Source organism: Stegastes partitus, unplaced genomic scaffold, assembly GCF_000690725.1.
Source record: "Stegastes partitus isolate 25-593 unplaced genomic scaffold, Stegastes_partitus-1.0.2 Scaffold597, whole genome shotgun sequence".
In the NCBI taxonomy this organism is placed as follows: domain Eukaryota; kingdom Metazoa; phylum Chordata; class Actinopteri; family Pomacentridae; genus Stegastes; species Stegastes partitus.
This window is the reverse complement of record NW_007578328.1, coordinates 125,695-145,385: the sequence shown is the minus strand read 5'-3', so window position 1 is coordinate 145,385 and position 19,691 is coordinate 125,695. Positions and strand designations below refer to the sequence as shown.

The 19,691-nt window shown below is 41.3% G+C and overlaps 1 protein-coding gene across 1 annotated transcript in view; it reads right to left on the bottom strand.

Annotated features, from left to right (window-relative positions):
* fam184ab (family with sequence similarity 184 member Ab) overlaps nucleotides 1-19,691 on the bottom strand; it is a 187,250-nt gene that overhangs the window by 106,260 nt on the left and 61,299 nt on the right. Inside the window, exons 2-6 of the mRNA XM_008289174.1 lie at nucleotides 10,050-10,169; nucleotides 8,729-8,887; nucleotides 6,149-6,388; nucleotides 5,829-5,912; nucleotides 4,854-5,105 (exon numbers count right to left, since the gene is read on the bottom strand). Coding sequence (XP_008287396.1) covers nucleotides 4,854-5,105; nucleotides 5,829-5,912; nucleotides 6,149-6,388; nucleotides 8,729-8,887; nucleotides 10,050-10,169 — 855 coding nt within the window. The remainder of the gene's footprint in view (nucleotides 1-4,853; nucleotides 5,106-5,828; nucleotides 5,913-6,148; nucleotides 6,389-8,728; nucleotides 8,888-10,049; nucleotides 10,170-19,691) is intronic.

Here is a 19,691-nt window from a genome sequence, read left to right as displayed (position 1 = left end):
CAATCTCTCCTACAGTGTGTTCTCTGCACTTGTATCCAGACAGGCAGAAATACACTTGTGTTTATCACTTCTCTGTTGCTTTCTGCCCCAAGCTCATTTGTTTTCTACCAAGCAGCAACATCCAGGGTTGAACAATGAAGCCAGAACAGGAGTCAAAAACTGCAGTTCCTCCAATGGCCACTTGAGGCTGGCTCCAAAAGTAAGTCTGTCCTCATAGAATGGACAGCTTTAAGGCAGAAAAAAACATGTTTACAGCCTGGTACGCATATTCTTTTTGGTCTCTGTAGCTTCTTCTCCGGGTCATAACAACTGCACAGGGGTAAATGATAATATAAATGACCTGTTTAGAGAGCATTGAGTCTTAAGGTTGCTTTCACAGAACATATATTGGCATGGCTTGAGGGCTACTCATGCTCCACCTCTTTCTTTACTAATTTTTTAAGTTAGGCCAGCGTTACACTCTCCGCTGCAGTAAGTCTGTCATAGTCCATGGGATTTAACTTCATGATTTATCTAAGTTCACTCAGTGACTGCGCTACATAGGGCAATAATGCAAATGTTCTTTAGTACTGCATATGCATGGAATATGCAGATATGACCTATAGCACATGTATAGAATGGAGTTTCCAGCAGATTAAAAAAATCGGACTTCAGTGGACTACAAAAATAAAAAAAGTGTATTTGTTATGGACCATTTTCAGTTGTGGATTAACACACACTATTGATTATTTTATGCATGCACTGTGAAACACACTGTAAGGCCCTTTGTAGAACCTTCTTACCTACTTCATAGACCTGCCCATTCTGAAGGAGTTGTTAAGTTACATCAAAGGCATTTAAAGCTGGGGAGGGGATTAGCTTCATGAAAAATACATGAAGAATTATGTCAGTTTGATAAGCAGACATGAGTTTTTATGGGCTAATCAATGACCAGAGAGGCACTATAATTTCAATACTCGACACACTGCATTTTGATGAGCGTCCGTTGACATTAACACATAGATTTAGCTGTGGAGCCAGACATCCCAGCAATGGTGTGGGCACATTTTGGTTGGAAGCCAAATGAAAAAGCAGAGCCCAATAACTTACCATCAAATACTATTGAGTATTTTAGGCATAAAGTATGTGATGTGACTCACTGAAATACAGCATCCCTACTTGTAAGGAACATAATCCAATGCCACTGTGTGTCCTATCTACATGATTTAATAGTTTTTGTACAACAATGGAGTATGGATGGCAACACAGACAATTCTAATTAGTTAGAGCAATTCTTGTGTGGTGAAAACATACTGTTAATGGGGGTTCCCACAAGCATAGTGTACATCTGTGTGAATTATGTTAGCATAGGAGTGTAAAACATTTTAATTAATTGTATCTCTGTTGATGTATCTGTGCTGACATTTAGTCATTACAGCTGATTCACCCCTCATCATATTTAAACTCTGACAGAATCACACACGCTCTCACGCACAGCCTCACCTCTGTCAATCATCCTTATTGGACCTGGCTGGGTCCTGCATTGCCATTTACATTTAAAAGGCCCGGAGAAAACTGTGCTTCCGATGATTTACTGTTTTATCTTTTTCAAAGCGTCCACCAACTAGTCCAGATAAGCTTTACCTGAGAATGAAGCATTTAGTCCAAAGACAGTGACAGTAGCAATTTAACACAGCTTCAGTGGAGGATTTCACTTGGGGGATAATTTGTAAGTTTTGGCATGCATATTCCAACGGAAGCTTGCGAACAGTCAGCCATTAATTACGTCTGTCTGGGTTACTCCAAGCGATCATTTGCTTGCATTTCTCTGGAGATTTGCCTAATAAATCATAAGCTAAAAGAGGATGACAGAGAACAGTGAAGCAAGAAGCTGTAGCATCCTGACATCAACCACGAGTGCTTTACACTGGAGTTAAGTCGATATTTGATGCAACTATTTCTCCCCATGAAGTGTGCTGGTACACTAATTATGCATCCTGAGACTAGGCAACATCTTGATTCGGTGTCACATTTTAATTTTCCAGAGTCAAAATAAATTTAGCGAGAAGTCTAAAAACATCCCTACTGTTACCGAGAAGCGAGATGTACATTGTAATGACGTGAAAATCGAACCAAAGATTAAAACGTCTGCTGTGCGCTAGCTAACGCTAAATTAAAATCTATTATCGTGCAACAATGAACTCACAGCAGGAGTTGAGGGATTAAGAGATATGTTCATAGACTGAGGCAGTTATTAGGAGATTATTGTGATATTACCTTCACAGCAACACAACGTATCAGCTATGTGGCGTACAAAAGACTAAAACAGCCAAGGATCAAATTGTTTCCATCCTCTGATGTCTGTTTTGCTGTTTTATATCTTGCATCAAATGAGAAAAGCTGTCAAGTGAAGTCGGTTTCAAGCTCTCTGCTTTGTTGTTGCTTCTTTATCTGGGTTACAGTTAATTGCTCTGATAACTAATGAAATTATTAACTTCAGGCACACCACAGCCACTGCTGACCTTGATCATACTCTCAGTAAGTCTGAGTAGGGGAGACCTCTTCCTGTCTTCTGTGCAATCAGCGATAATTTCACACAAACTTCGAAGCGAGTCAAAACAACAAAACAGACCTACTTAACCAATTCCCCTGGAGCACATGTCAACTTTATTTTCAACGGTGGAGATAATCATGTGAGTCTACTCCAAAGGCCTTACAGAACTCAAGAAGTAGAGCTGAAAAAATAATCTACTTGGGAAATAAACAGTTCTGCTATTTTTGCGATCACACAAAATGTACATGTTGGAGAGTGATTGGTGAGGCGGTAAGGCAGTGGTACGCAGCAGTGCTGTGCATTTAGGCTGTTAAATGTACGTAAAAAGCTGCAGTAGAAGCTGCCTTCTTCCTGCAGATCTCCTCTGTCTGTTCTTAGCCCTTCCCACTTGACAGGCAAAGGCATATGCACATGCTTCATAAGTGCAAGGAACTCTGACTGATTAAACTGTACAAGTAGCCCTATTACTTCATTTCAATCATCCCTATCGAGACTGTGATCCTGGAGCGCTTATACAGTGTCATTTCTATGAAAATAACTGCCCTGTTTTCGCTGAAAAAAATTGTGGGCCTGTAAAGAATTTTGAGATAACAGTAGCAGCGGGAGCCAACAGGTTTAGACCTGAGGCCAGTGCTTGAGTTCTATCGCTACAGTTTGAATGTCCTCAAAATCACCTCTTGTTTGTTACACACACTCTCTTAACTTTTTGAGTTAAAGAGTGTAATGGATACAGATACTAAGGTGTGGCAGGGTAAGAGTGGGTCAGCGTGACCTGAGGCAGGATATCTGGCTACGCTTAAGTGAGCAGACGGGATGAGAGCTGCAGAGGTGTCCAGGAGAAAAGCAGCGAGCTCGCAGTACAACCTGAGGTCGATGCAATCACCAAGTTCTCTCCATCTCTGAAGCACTTCACCAATACTGACACGTGTTTCATTGGGTTTATTGTCAGACTCCCTCTTTGATGAGTCCATCTCCCCTTTCTGAGGTTTCTTTAACATGTGTACGGTTGATGCCAAGGCTAGAACAGCAACTTGTCCAGCAGGATTTTCAGTGGTTTAATCAATCTTTCCAAGAAATGCATTTATAAAACAGCCAATAGGAACGCCCCTTCTCGTAAAAGACTTGTGATTGGCCGAAGTCCTATTCGGGGCTAGATCTTCTAAAGCCTGAATGTGGAGGAGGAGCAGAAGTTTTCTGTCAGACCACTAAAATTACAATATGCTGAAAGGTAATTGTGAATTTTTTTGACCAATGACATAAAAAAATGTCCATTTGTCTCAGATGTAAAGTTTTTAGAGTAATGTGTCAGGTTGCTTGTACACTGCATGGAGCAGCATTATCTGTATTCAGAATGCAGGTAGGTTATGAAACAGCACAACATTGAAGGGCTTCAAATTATTTTTTTTTAAGTATAGAGCACACTTGAAAGACGTTTTGATCACTTGGATCTTCATTAGCTCCCCAACTTCTGATCTGCTCCTCCTCTTAGTTACCTGCAGAAAGCGAGTTGGCACTGATTTCACACATCATCACCTCATGACTGCCAACTTGCATTTGCACATTAGGTACACAGTGAGCACAGCGACCATTGATTTGGAGCAAGTTTCTGTCCACCTGATGAATGGAACTCTCCCTCTCCTTCTGGTTCCACCACCTCCTGAGGGAAATATCTTGCTTTAGCTGCTAAATGTTCCACTATGTTTCCCACATTATTGCCAACTTTGTCAGCTGCACAGTTGGTCTAGAAACCAGCCGTTTGTTTTCTTGAAATAGCTGTCTATTATGGCTCGAAACAGCAAACTTGGGACTGAACTAAAACAGCAAAGGTGAAGCCCATAAAAGCAAAACAGTGATGAAATGAAATACTGTTGAAATACTCCTGATAGACAGGAAGTGCCGGCAGACTTGTTCACATTAAACAGAATTATTTGCTCCAATGGTGATATCAAAATACTAACAATAGCAGCTTTAACATCTGAAAAGAGCTGGGTATATTAAGAAAAAGACTCAGGCTAAGGCCGGACAGTTTACTGAACATCTGCTTGTTGCAATTTAATCTACAAGTGACTATCCACATAAAGTGGTGGCCATTTTATCTAAATTCATCCCATACACCATTTTATTTTTATATCTGTTTTACCATCTATCACAGAGGTAAAACTTTGCAGCCTATCAATAAAAACTGCATTGAAATATGGGCCATCATAGAAAGACTGTTCAGTTAAACTACAGCGTGCTCTTCAACCATTCCACTATCCTCGTCCTGTCTAGTCTTTATCGTTTAATCACAGCGAGAGCATCGTTGTGGATTCACACAAACCTTGACGGAGCTCTCTGCAGCCGTGAGCGATGCCTGTAGCTTGTGGGACTTCTCCCGGTTTTCCCGAGCTTCATCTGTTACCCTGGCCAGCTCAGTCCTCAGTTTTCCGAGGGTCTTCTGGAGCGCCGCCTCCTGACTCTGAAACTCCCGCCGCAGCTCGGCCTCGGTGCGTTTCCATGCCAACAGGTTGTCGGCGGTCAGCTGCTGGGTTCTCTTCATGGCCTCCAACTCGCGCTCATAAAAGGCCTGAGCCTGGGGACAAACAGGAAGATGTAAAACTGTTAATCACTGTGGCTCAACCGTGGACCTTTTAGTCATGAAAACTGGATCTGCATATTGAATGGAATCATTATGCAATTGTGCTAAAATATTTAACGCAAGTTGTAAACAAATCTGCAGTTCACAGCCTTCCATTTCTCATCAACATTATAGTTGACGAGAACGTTTTTTTTTTAACCACAACTTACATAAGAACACCTAAAAGAGCTTGTTTTTTGATGACTTGGAATATTTCCAGATGAGATACTGGCAAGCAGGTGCACACCTTTTAAATCTTTGGATTTTCTTGTAACGCTATTACACATTTGAAAAGCAGAAATTCCCAAATGTGACTCAGCAAAACGAGACAAAAGTTCACCCTGAAATCTGGTCTGATTTTTAGATCTTAGATTAGATTGGACCTAATAAGTGGAAAAATAATAATCATACACATCTTACTAAAACATGAATATGTGCACCTATAATATTCTATAATCGTCCATCTAATACAAGATGGCCTCCGCTGAAAGCATCATGCAATCATAAACTTATATAGGTGTCAACTACATGAATGTATCCACAAAATATAGCTGTTTAATCCACTGCATAGATCGAATTACAGCTTCATACTTCACCCCATAAGCTGTCAGGAAACAATCAGTCCCCTAGGTTGTTTGCAATGTTTGAAAGCAAGCAATGTCCTCTACAGTGTTGTACCTTGCTCAGTTTGGCCTCGTACTCCTCCACCAGTCTCTTCTTGTCCTGTTTGAGCTCCTCCACCCGCTCCGTCAGAGAATCCACCTGTAGACAAAAGCTCAACATGTGAAGGAGAACTCGGATTTGGTAGAGTTTAAGAACTGATCTAAATAATCCAAAAGCAACAGGATGACAACCTAAAACGTGTGTAGTGAACGCTGACACATTGATAACTTAGTAATCACTGCTGTCCCACTTTCTTTTGGTCCTCCCTGTAGTGGTTTAGTTTGTTGCTTTGGCTTTGAGGAGCTGTTCTACTTTTGCAGTAGTTAGTGTGTTACCTCGGCTTTATGGAGCTGTCCCAGTTTCTCCTGATCTTTACTGTAGTTTGCGTTTTGGCTCTGGTGGCTGCGAAGGAGCTCCTGGATCTCTTGTCTGTGCTGAGCCTTCAGCTCTTCCAGGGCAACCTTCTTCTCCTGTTCAAACTGGGCCTGGGCCTGGCTGAAAGTACGTAGCTTCTCCTCAAAGGACCGCCGCATCTCCTCCACCTCCCTTGACATGGACACCACACGCTGTGTGTGCTGCCAAAGAAGACAGGAAGGAAAGACTGAGTTAACAGGGGGATTGATTTATGGGTTGTAGACTTCTTACACAGCGGGTGACTTTTTAAAAGATCCAAGTCGGCTGGTGATGTATTTGCTTGGGGGATTCTGACCTTCTGGCTGCCAACCTGCATGCTCTAAATTGGCCCTGAAACACACTAAACAGAAAGCATCTGATCATGAAGCACTCTGAAGGTCATTGTCCAAATATATCAAGTATACACAGCATTGGTGCAGAATGTTATTATCAGGAGTTTTCCTTCATCACTTGGGTACCTACTGGCATCATTATTCAACAATGATCAGTTGCTGATCACAAAAAACACACAGCATCCTGAAGTACGTGATGCACATAATGAACATCTCTCATTGCGAGATTCACATAAACATTTTCATGCCTTTCATTTAATTTGGCTGCAGTCTGCAACGAGCCATTCATTCACTAAGGCAGCAGATAATTACACGAACGGTGACTTGCACTAACTTATGTCAGCACACAAGCTCAAAGCGTCCAGAAACACAGGCAGGCACACAAGCAGAGGACAGAGCAGGTGAAAGCTGGGACTGACTTCAGCTCAGGACTTTCTTTGATTCATCAAGGTCAGAAACAATCACAAGTAACATCATCAGTTGCTGCACTCCGATGAGAACAAACACATAAATTTACTTGAGCCTTTGTGTGGCTGCGTGTTCTTTCTCTGAGTGTCATAAAAACATACACAAACATCCATTCAGCTGTTTTTTTTATTCCTCTCTTTGTAGCTTTGAGCTGCACACACTTCATGTTTATAAATCTATCTATTCATGTAATATATATTTATCTATCTATGCAGTCTTCAACTACTGGTATTGATAAATAATAACACGGTTATACAGTTTACACCATCAAACTAGTAGCCGCACATCTCTGCCATGAACCACAAATAACAAAGGTTTGTTGTTGCCGATTCATCCAGCAGCCCCGTCATAGAGAACTTAAATCTCATGTGGTGGACTCATGCTAAAGTATTACTGCTAACAATGTTAATATACACTGATTTTGTTTTGTTATAGAATTTTAGCATTCAGATTTAACTACTTTTCTTGCAAATTGTACAGTAAACAAAATAACAAACAAACAACTGGTGCAGAAACTAATTCACATTCAGTCCCATTTATGTGTCCTGGGCACAGGAGACAGTTATTGGATATCGAAGTGAGAATGCATTGTTTGCATTGACATGCAGTCCAGGCACATGTTGAAAAGTTTATGCAGAAGTATTTGTAATCTTTACTTGTCCCAACTGTAACTACACCAAGTGATCTGTGGAAATAGCCACTACGTAATAATGGCAGGTGCAGTTACTTTCCAGTGGACTTATCCATAGTTCCCTGTGTTTAATCGCAGCGACAGAAGCAGGCAGCTCCAGGGATTTGAACACTTAAGATCACACAGAAGGCACTGTGAGGTGTTCTAGCATCAACCTAAAACCTGGTCAGTGCAAGCGCTATGCGATTTTGTGTAGTTCTCATCTGTTTATGAATAGTTATGGACCAGCTACTGCAACTGGAAGTTCATTGTAGTCTGGTGATGAAGATGAGCTTTTCTGTCTCTGGTCCAGCCTCTCCTCCATCCTCCCATCACTCTATTCACCCAAATCATCCAATCACTGCTTTCTATTACCTTCTATTAGGCTTAAATTAATTTAAAAACAAGCCTTTTCTTCATTCTCTCCTCGACCTTGCCTTGCAGGCACCCATCACCACCCCAGCTCCCCCTTTCAAGAGGACTCAGGCCTCCTTCCCGGGTCAGGCTCAGACACCCTCCTGCAGAGTACTCTTCCAGGAGCTGCAGCAGCTTCAGTCAGAGCACCCATGGAGTCTGAGTCTGCACCAAACGCTCAATAAATTCTGGCATCTCATATTTCTCACATTCATGTGGTGAAGTCTCTTCTGGTATACTTGCTGTAACCACGCTGTTAGAGTGCATACGTCAATACTTGTATAAATCAAGCTTTTGTGGTGTTAATTATTAGTTACCAAATAGCTACCAAAAACTACTTGCCACCATCCTCTGGGCTCCCTCTGACCTGCACATAGCCTGGCAGGACCAGGATTGATGGAAATTACATTTATGATGCAGCGAAAGTTGCAGCTGGAGAAGATCTAAAGAGCCCTGATAGCTACTACAAAAGGAAGTGAAGCAGGTGATGCTGACAAAGACAGACTCTCCTGCCTCACAGCAGGACAGAGAGACAACACAATACTGATGACCTGGAGCTGTAACTGCAGGGTCCAGCTGCCTCAGACACACAGACATCACGTCATTGTTCCATCTACCTGAGCCTCGGTGCAGAGCTGCATGTCCTCCACTCTCTGACGGTAGCTCTCGAACTCGGCCAGCGCCTGCCTCTTCATCCTCTCATGGAGCTCCATGGACTCCTCCAGAGACTGGATCCGCCTCTTCAGATCCATCTCATCGCTGATCTTGCTCTTGTACTGGGACAAATGAGTAAGCTTCAGTTAGGGTAAACCGTGACCTCCAAATGTGTTGTTTTCATAGTTGGGAGTGTGGAAATGTTGCCACATGTGGCACATTAAAGGTGCAGAAAATGCTCAAAAATTGCCTTTTGTCACAGTGTTAAGAAATCCTTCAAACTCTGCAAAACTTTATCTTCAGATATTACGCTCTCAAACAGTCCAAATAAGAGGCCTGAAAGTATATAAAAGTAGACAAACAGCATGGATTTCAGCTTTAATTAAATTGCATTTTTGAATGGATTGGCTGATGTGCACAGACTTCTAAATTGGCCTTGATTTTCCTCATAATGATAAACAAATGAAAGTGAAAATTAAGGGATTAAAAAGGTCCAGTTGAATGAATTATGTTGCATTCAACCCACAGCAGTAAACACTGCCTTCAGGGGGACGCTGTACAGTGGTACAGCATGAAAAAAGTCTGTGTATGTAAGTTTAGCTGATCGAGATTTGTCACATTGCTCACAGAGAAGCAAGTCCTTTTCATTAGCAGTGATGACATACAGACTAAATAATTAAAATTCAGCTGATTAAACATTGATGAGCTCATTTTGAAAAGGAGTCTGAGTCGTACAGTGGATCGGCTGCCATCTGAGAGTCTCCAGATTTAGTTTTGCTATAGATGACTGGAAGATGTACAGTGATACTGTCTCATCTTGACTGAATGACCAGCATATGGCCTTTGACCGCCTGAGTCTTCTATACACAGTCCTTTCAGCTATTTAAACCCTGTCTTAAATCAATAGTGCAAACAGAATCAAAGCCTCCTCCTACAGATGCAAATGAGACCAAAACTTCTCTCTGCTATTCCATGAACTTAACCAGAAAAAGACTATTTGTAATTCATGAGCTGTCAGTCAATCCAGAAGTCAGGAAATGCTTTTATTCATTCTTCAGAGGAAGCAGAGATCGATCACCTCACTTATCTAAACTACAGTCACAAAGCTATTGCCTCTTTCCTTCAAGTATCTGCATCCCTCAAGCCTAAATGTTAAGAAACCAAACAGTAATGAGTCCTGTCTGCTTCTAGCATTTAAAATATACTGTATATATAAATGTAGGAAGTATTGTTTTTCCTACGACAGCATCAATAGAAATATAGTGGTATAGAGTAAGTATAAACCTGTAGTATCTTCTCTCTGGTCTCAGACAGAATCTGCTGCACCTCCTCTTCATGTGCCTCCTTCAGAGTGGCGATGGCTGCCTCATGTTCATCGTTTTTTGTGTTCAGTGCATAGATAACCTGGAACATAGGAAAAAGAAACACATTAGCTGTTATACAGCACACAGCAGGAGTACAGCCCTATGCAACTTTACTTAACAGCGGTAATCAAGAGGTCCAGCACGAGCCATACTAACACTAATCAGTGGTGGAGAGGCCGTCCTATAACGACGTCAAGGGACAGTGCATTACTGTTACAAACTAGGTCTGAAAAAGCCAACCTTCAAGAGCTTTAGACTTGCAAATCAGTTTCTACAACAGTTCAGACAGTGTAATGGACACTGTATAATGTCAGGCTTGATACATGGCATCCAAGAAAAACACCTGCTCGGTACAAAACTGCAAGATTACATTTTGTTAAAGAACATGAAAAGAAGCCTGATAGATACTGGGGCCACATTCTTTAGTCAATGAGACCAGGATAACTATTTGGCTCAGATGGAGTTCAGCGCGTTTGGCATGAATCTGGTCAGAACTATCCCAGTGAATGCATAGTCCTGACAGTGAAGCACAGATGTGGGAGTGCGATAATATGGGGTTGCCTGAGTGTAAAAAGGTGTTGGAGGGACGACATTTATTGATGGCGCCATGAGTTCCTGTGGATAAATCAAAATACTGGCTGCCAAGATGACTCTCAGTCTGCAGAGTCGTGGCAGAAGAGGAATATTCCAGCATGATAACATCCAAAACACACTGCCAAATGAAATCAAGAGTTTCTAAAGAAGAAAAAAAGTGAACACTATGACCTGGCCAAGTATGCCTCTATCCAACAGAACACCTTGAGGGTATTTTAAAGGGAAAGGCAGAGCAACACAAAGCCTCCAGGAAAGAGCAGCTAAAAGAAACATCGTCACAACATCTCTCCAGAAACTTGTGCAACGCTGGCATCCTCCACGTTGAGAAGAGTCTGTCATCAACAATAAGGGTGGACACATAAAGTATTGACACTGAATTTCAGTAATGACTTTTGTTGCACTGGGTTCCTGTTGTGGGGAATGTATTGTTTACGTACGTCATTGAAACTAATTAGTGTTTATTTTTACATAAGAGCAAATACCATACTGTTAAACTTAGAAGTGAAGCAATTAGTTTAAGGTCATACAATGTTGAATCATTTAAAATTTCAGTGGTATCACGCAGGGCTTCACTCACTTCTGCTGTGTACTACACATGATCACAATGAGGACTTAATAGAGCATCATTACTGTTGGGAGACTGAACACATCGCTCATAGTTTGGGTTAAACCAACATGTTAGGACTGCTGCTGTGTTGGATGGATTTTATTGAAAAATGAATGTGCATACTAGCAGCGGAACATGACAGCACGAGGATAAAGTAAGGAAACATGATGGCAGAATAACAAGATGAAACGAAGGCTGATATTGATGTTTTTAGAACGAAGCTTCCAATGCTCAGTATCTTTTAAATGTATCCTTCAGTGGATTGAAAAGCTTCTCATACAGCATTTATACAATCAAGCCCATGAATTCTTTATATGTAGAATAGTTGGTACTCTACGTAGGATGAGGATATGGAATATGCAATATAACATGGAAAAATCATTGCTAATCAATTTGAAGAAATACCTAAACATTTTAAGAAATCTGTTTTCCATCTTTAGCTGAGAGCTAAAAGAGAAGATCAATATCACTCTCTTAAATGTTGAATTTGAAGCTGCAGCCAGTAGCCATAACTGTAACTGAGCATGAAGAGAGGAAACGACTATCCTGGCTGTGTCTAAAGGTAACTAAACATCCCTGCAGCTCCTCTATAAACAAGTTTAGGAAAGAAAGCAAATGTATGCTAAACCACTCTTTTGACAAAAAAGATTCCTTTGTGGAAGTGAAATACCATGAAAATGCTCATCATAGTCTCACACAAATCAGCGGAGAGATCAAATGCAGACGCAGGGATTAAGGATGCCTTCACATAATATCTATAATGCTACTGCATTGCAAATGAGCAGAAATGGCAAATGAACGAGCTACGGTACTGTATATAGCTGGCGTACAGCTGCATACAGTATGCGCTGCAGAAAACCTCCCCAACCGCGGCTTGATGATTCTAGTATTAGCTCCGAAGCATGAGCGATGCCCCACGGTCATAAATTAGAAATTGGTTGATGCTGTGTATTGCTAGGGGATAAAAATAACACAAGCAAACTGTTGTGCATGAGATTGACCTTTAAATCCGTCCCAAAAATACATGCAGCCATCCAGAGAGCCATAATCTGACAGCGCAGTGATCCCCTGCTCACAGGCAGGGAGAGAGGACAGAAATGGGTTTTTACATTTCCACATGAAAAACCATGAGACACTCTTCTCCTTGCTTCTCCCCCATGCCGTGAGAAACAAAGCTATGCGTTGCCTCTTTGAAAAAACCAAGTCAATAATTCAGCACATTGAACTGTGCAAGGGTGCTAAAGAGCCTTTGTTTACTTTGGACCAAAGTCCATCAGCTGAATTAGAAAAGGGAATGCAGGAAAAAAAAAAAGAGGAGAGAAAAAGGAGGGCAAAAGCTTTCTTTGAAACAATGACATCCACTTTTAGTGCTTGGCACTGCCTTCCTGGGAGATGAAAGCATATACTTTGACAAGTGGTGGTGTTTTTCATATTCCTATTTGTTTATTCCTCACACGATCGCTCTGTTTCTGCTGACAGCCGCAGACCTTTACTCAGTGAGGGAAATAAGTCACACTGTGATCAAGTGCTACTCAGCCATGGGAAAACCTGTGAATGTAAATATGACAATTATCCTTTCCTGTGTATGTTCTCATCTGTTTCACACCTTTCATTTGCCCAATTATTCATAGTTATCACTCATTTATAACCTGACCATTGGCTGTTGGTTTCACTATTTGCTGCTGCGCTTCTGTTTTTCATTAAAAACTGTTTACTGTCTTAACAGAATTAGGAGCCAACAGCTATATTAATGGCTCTGTCAGGCTCCACTTTGCTTGCTGTTTGTTTTAAAGGTTCTACATGGGTTGGCACCATGTTATTAAGCAGAACTCTTGCATCATTATACCCCAGAGGGAGCACTGAGATCAAGCAACAAGATGCTCTTGGATGTTCTAAGATCCAGACAAAAGCAGAGGCTTTTCTTTCATTTATCTAGATACAGAATTTGTTAATCTTCATATTAGACTGAGATGTTCAGCGTGTTAATTTGTGAACATGCTAAATTACAGCAAATGAACTGAACTATTTGTTTGCAGCTATTGGATCATAAATCAAGCTCTTGACAAATTAAAGTTCTGACTTGTTAATTTAGGTAAAATATGCACCTACAAGCCACAACATGAGAACCACTGAAAGGTCACTGTTACAATGCAGCGTTCTGTAGGGAAACCTTGGGTTCTGTTACTTTGGCACATACTACTTGGAAGGCAAATTTTAAAAAATGTTCTCAACCAATAGTCGATCACATTATCCATCAATCCTCATGATCGTTAAAACAAAGGATGTGCAGCCATTTTTCTGTACACCATATTTAACCACAGACACTAAAGGCTCAGTTACAATGGACACTGATTTACAGGAAGTCAGTCTTGCCACAGACATCCGTGTCATGGTGCCCGTTGTCAGATAAACCCCAACAATGCTCTATGCTTGCCAAAACAAAACTGCTTGAGGTCTGAACGACCGCCTGTTCTGGTTGCTAAACTATTAAAACACAGCCAACAAGCTGCAGTGTTCCCATTCATTAAAATACCAAGACACCAGGTACATTTTCATTTAATATACTTTTAATCTGTTAAATTGTTCATGGCAATTAATCAGTTAATGGTTAGTCACAACAAAAACTGCTCAGGAACTGCTTGAGGAACCCAAAAAAGAGCCCAAGGAATTGATTCAATAGGGTCAGAATCCTTTTGGTGGCACATGGGAGAACTACACAATATTAGACAGGTGATTTTACTATTCTGGCAGATCGGTGTAAGTAATACCATTTAATGATCTCAAAAGTACATGACATAAACGTCAGCATCTAAGTTAATGGCAATCCATGCAACAACTGCTGAGGTATTTCACCAAACATATACAGCTGAACACCTAACAGTGGGGAAGCCAGAGGATCACAAAGGATCTATCACGACTGTCTGTCCAAAATTTAATGGAAATCTAGTTGTTGAAATATGCAAGTATTTCAGTCAGACTGACATCCCCAGTACCACACGGCCAGCACTGCAAATAATTCACACATTGATATATATTGATAACTACAAGGGCACTCAGAAAGCACAGTCCTCTGCCAAGGCCAAGGCCCTGTCTTGCAGCTTTAAAGGAAGTGATCCAGATCTGCACTAAAATTTAATGGGTACTTTTTCTTCCTGTAATCCACCTCTCCACCAAGTTCACGATACTGAGCCTGGTAGTTTTTGCATAATCGTGCTGACAAACAGGCGACAAATGGCACAGAAAATATACCTCTGCTTCAGCAGAAAGATAAGGTTAGAACATAAACCTCTCAAGTCAAGCAAAATAAGGGTTATTTATACGGGCAAAAATCAGAAGTCTACTCCAGAGGGCTTTGCAGTCTGTACTTTAATTTGGACCTCTCATGTTTAGTCTCTTTCACTGCTTCCTCGTGTTCGCAAATGAGCAATGAACCATCCAAGATCAGAGAGAAACTGCAGAGAGCCAAATAAAGCTGAGAAAATTTGGTTTCTTCCAAAATAAAACATCTTCCCCTCAACACGTCTAAATTATTCAGCCGGCTCGGTCTCTCATCAGCTTAGGAAGTGAATGAAGCAGACATAACAGTTAGTGGAGCTAAAATCTCCATCACATCCTGAGAGTCATCGGGACACTCCTGCAGATGAAACGCACTAATCATAATGCTGTTGTGTCTGCCGTTACACCCACGCAAGAGGAGGCGCACGAGTATCGGGGTAATCACAAATACACAACAGTGCGGGCTGTCAGAATCCTCATGAACCAATGAACCCATGTCCAAAGTCATCAGTGTAATTTGCCAGACAAACGGTCAGAGACGGAGATGGAGCGGAAGAGACGATTGTGTGTGAATGTAGGTCTGCATGTGTGTTTGTATCTATTACACTCGAGGACAATGACAAGTGCAGCCTGAGAGATAGAGGCGGTAAATATTGCCCACGTTGTCACCAACAGATACAGAATTGTGAGTGTCAGTAATGTGCCAGCAGCTGATGTTCTTGTAAGAGTTATTGCAGATATGAGACAATATTTATATTGACAGTGAGTGATGCCTTTAATGTTACGGGGAAAATTCTGGTTACCTTAAGTATTACAGCATATGTTCAAGGTTAGCTAAGGCCCAATCTGTGGCTCTTTGCTCTATACTAAACACAATTTGGGGACTATGTTAGCATTAACAGATCCTCTCAGGTGGTGTTTTCTCCCAGACTGGGCTCTGGTTAAGGCAGCACACAGCTTTAAATAAAGTCCTACCTTAAGGCAGAATTCTGATTCTCTGTCAAGGCATTGTGTGGTTACAGGTAAACACAGAGTCCAGCTTAACCCGTTGTCTGTGCACAATTATTCTATACCTGAAGTAGCTGAATTTGCACTCCCTGCTTCACTTTGTGATAGAGAAGCACAACAAAGCCAGCGTCTGAGTTTTTTTAGGGGCTTTACTAGATCATAAAACAAAAGTTTGTCCAGAATTTCTCATTATTTCAACTTCTTCAAAAAAGAAAAAAGCTGACAAATTGCAGCTCTTGCTTTTGATCAGGCTCTTGCTTGCTCTTTCTGCAGCTCACGTAGGTCTGATATGCAGTTACCTTCCTGAAGAGATGCTTCCTGCAGTGTTTTCTACTGCAGTGAAAAGCCAACTACTGTTTGCATTCATTTAGAGTCATAAAATGTCTGACTTTGTAGCTACTTAAAGCTTCCATCCATCCATCCATCATCTATACACCGCTTAATCCTCACTAGGGTCATGGGGGGCTGGAGTCTATCCCAGGAGACACCCTGGACAGGTCACCAGTCTATCACAGGGCCACACTTAGAGACAGACAACCAAGTACACTCATATTCACACCTACAGACAATTTAGAACCACCAATTAACCTCAGCATGTTTTTGGACTGTGTGGGAGGAAGATGGAGAACCCAAGGAGAACTCACGCTGCACGGGGAGAACATGCAAACTCCACGCAGAAAGATCCCAGGTGTCCTCACCGGGACGCGAACCAACGACCTTCTTGCTGCGAGGCAACAGTGCTAACCACTGATCCACCTTGCAGCCCAACTTGAAGCTTTATTGTATTCAGTTTTTTCATTGATTTCTTTTGTCTGCTATGACTGGAAACAAGGTTGGTGAGGGGCTCTGCAACCAAAGCAAACGATAAAATTGTGGGCCTTTATGAGCAACAGTGAGCGTTGGGTGATAATTATCTCTGGATCCATTACTATTCCTTTGATATGACAATTGATCCATTGTTCATAGAAATTATACATTGGTGCACCTTTTGAAGTGTGTTTTGTAATTCTCACAGTGGTTAGCCCTGTTGCCTCCCAGCAAGAAGGTTCTGAGTTTAAACCTTCTGTGTGCAGTCTGCATGGTCTCTCTGTGCTTGTATTGGTTTTCTGCAGGTGCTCCAGATTCCTGCCACAGTTCAAAGACATGCGTGGTTGGTTAATTGATTATTCTGAAGTGTCCCTAGGAGTGAGTGTGAATGTGCATGGCTTGTGTCTTTGTGTTGGGCCTGTGCTGGACTGGCGGTCCGTCCAATGGCGTAGCACACATCTCACATTATGTCAGCAGCGACAGGCTCCAGAGCCCCGCGACCCTCTGCAGGATAAAGTGTGTATAGCTGATGAATGGATGGCTGGATGTCAGCTTAAAACCTGAGCCTCCTTTTTCTTTTTTAAAGCGTGAATGTGTGATAAATAGAGAAACAGACCGCGAGAAAGAAAAAGTGAAAGCGCGTGCCCCGGCGGCCGCGATCTTTTCTCATCTCCTCGGGTCGATTGGTTCATGTCCTTGGAGGAGTTTGCTTAAATGACAGCGATACCAGGCAGATCGATAAGGTGACAGCAAAATGCCACAAATTTTGTCTGTCAGCTCGGAAGAAAGTCACAGCTGAGAAACTCGCAGACTTCCACCAGGCGCGCCGCAGCTGAGTCCCTGCTAGCTGCTCGATGAAATATGACTGCGCTGTCAAACACTGTAAAAGCTGGAGAAATGTGACTTTCTTAAAGGAACTTCCTTCTGCTCACTTTGACTTTTTAACCTCCCTCTTTGCCTTGCCACTCTCTGTACAAAAAAAAAAAAACCCACTACACAACCTTCATACAAATGTTGAAGAGATGTTTTTTCTCTCTCTCTTGTACCCTTCTTTCACTTTTTTTTTTCTACTTGAGGTGTTTGGATACAGTACTTGTTAGTGAGGAGGAGTGTCAAATCGTGATTATTCTGCGTGGTTCTCTGACATTTTCTTGTCAAAACAAGTTTCAGAAAACAGGTTGAATAAACAAACCGCAACTGATGTCAAAATACACCAAACGAATGTTAATGTCGGCGAATATATTAGCAAACACAGACAGCTACATTAGCTGCAAGGAAACAGGAGTCAAAACGGGAAGTGAAAACTCGCCTGAATCAGCCTTTCTTCAAAATTCTTCACATCTAAGTGCAGCCTTTTATTTTACTTCATAATATTTAAACCTGTTTTCAGCAGTGTTTGCCTTGACTCTGGAAATGAGCGTCGATGTCTTGAAGTAAGGAACAATAACGCAGGTCGCTGCACTACAATCAAAATAAATGACTCGTAAATTTTTGTAATGATTCGAAATGTTCTGACACTATTAAAAGAATATCAAACTTTAAGGGCTCGATTACGACTTAATAGGACAGATTTCTGCAGCGCAAAGCACAAAAACCATCGGCTTAATTTACCAAAATAATTGAATACATAAATTTAGCATCTGAGGAGATACAAAATCTCATTTGCACAATAGCGGTGTGTGAGGTATTCTGACAGGGGAGGCAAGTCTTAACTTTATAATTAGGTAATAAAAGACAGGATTCTGTGGTGATCAAAGCTAACTATGCTGTTTCATCTGTACTCCACCACTCTCAAATCTCAAAGTTTGTCACTCTAAATTGCTTATGAGAGCTATTCTTAGATTATTCTGTTTTTTTTGCTTTTCTCCACTGTCAACATTGGATTATGTACCTACCCCAGAGATTCTAAAGATGGAGGAAGAAATTACTTTTGCAAGATCCTGATGTGTGGTTTTGTATCTTGCTGATTTGTTGCTACATTTCCAACCCCAGAAGGAAAAGAAAGATTGATACTGTGGCTTGGGGTACATTTACAATACACTTGTAGGTTGTGATTCACACATTTTGCACCTTATTTATATTTTAGTCTCACTATTTCTGTGCTGGATAAGGAATAGGAAGCCAAAGCCACTACAGGACATAACATCAAAACAGCTTTTTGACTTCTAATACCCACTAGTGCCTCATGCACAGACAGACTTTTATAGCAACTGGATGCAAAATGAAATCCGCACCATGAATGGATTTCAAAATTCAGCTATTTTTTTTTTCTTTCTAATATGAACGCCACCAGAGAAAGTAAAAAGGTAAAAAAAATCCATCCGGCTTTGCTGAAGGTCACACTCAATGAAACAGGGTTTGATTAGAGCAATATGCTGCTGAAGTGTTTGAACTGGCAGGATGAAAGCTGCCCAAATGAAGTCCAATAATCAAAGCTGTTTGTTCCTATGTGCAACAGAAGTATGAAAATTAACTTACACGCCAAACAAATAAACTTTAGAACCATTTGTGTCCAAGGCTGAAAGCGTAAATGGCAGCAGTTTCCATATGTTGTTCCTCTGGACTGTAGTTTTTAGCATTATAAAGAGACACAGTAGATAATAGGGATGCACAATAGTGGATTTTTACTGATATGGCAATATTTTTTGGCCGATTGCTGATATGCACATATTTTTTCCAGCTAACTGCAGAGAAAATCAGGTCTGTTCTGCAGTAAAATAGGTGTTTTATTATCACGGTGACAGGTGCAGGCACACCCAGTTCTGATATTATCAGCCCATTAAATGTCTTGTTATCACTCCCGTACATATAGGCCAGTAGGGACCTTCTCCACCGTCTAGTAAGTAGGCGCGTTATCACCCCATTTAACGGTGCTTTGTTATCACCTTGTTTAATGGCAGTTTACTGTAGGTGTGATTCTGCTCTAACAAAAGGGGAACAAAAGCCCACATTCAGAGGCTGGAGTAGACGGAGGAAATGTATGTCAGTCGTTCTCATTGTATTATTTCTTGACTTAAGTCTCACTTTGACTTTAAGTTTGTTTTTAATCAGTGTTCTGTTACATTTTGGCACCAGAGCTACAATCATGGTTTTGGTTAAAATACACTGTATCACTATGTTTACCACATGCTCAGTTTTCTGTATTTCCAGCTCCATCAGAGATTTTACATGCATTTATTCACATGACTGCCAGGGGTTGGTGGTGTTATTGGGTTACTTTGTGTTTATCAATGACTGACAGAATGGATGCTGAGTCTAGCAGAAAGTGGA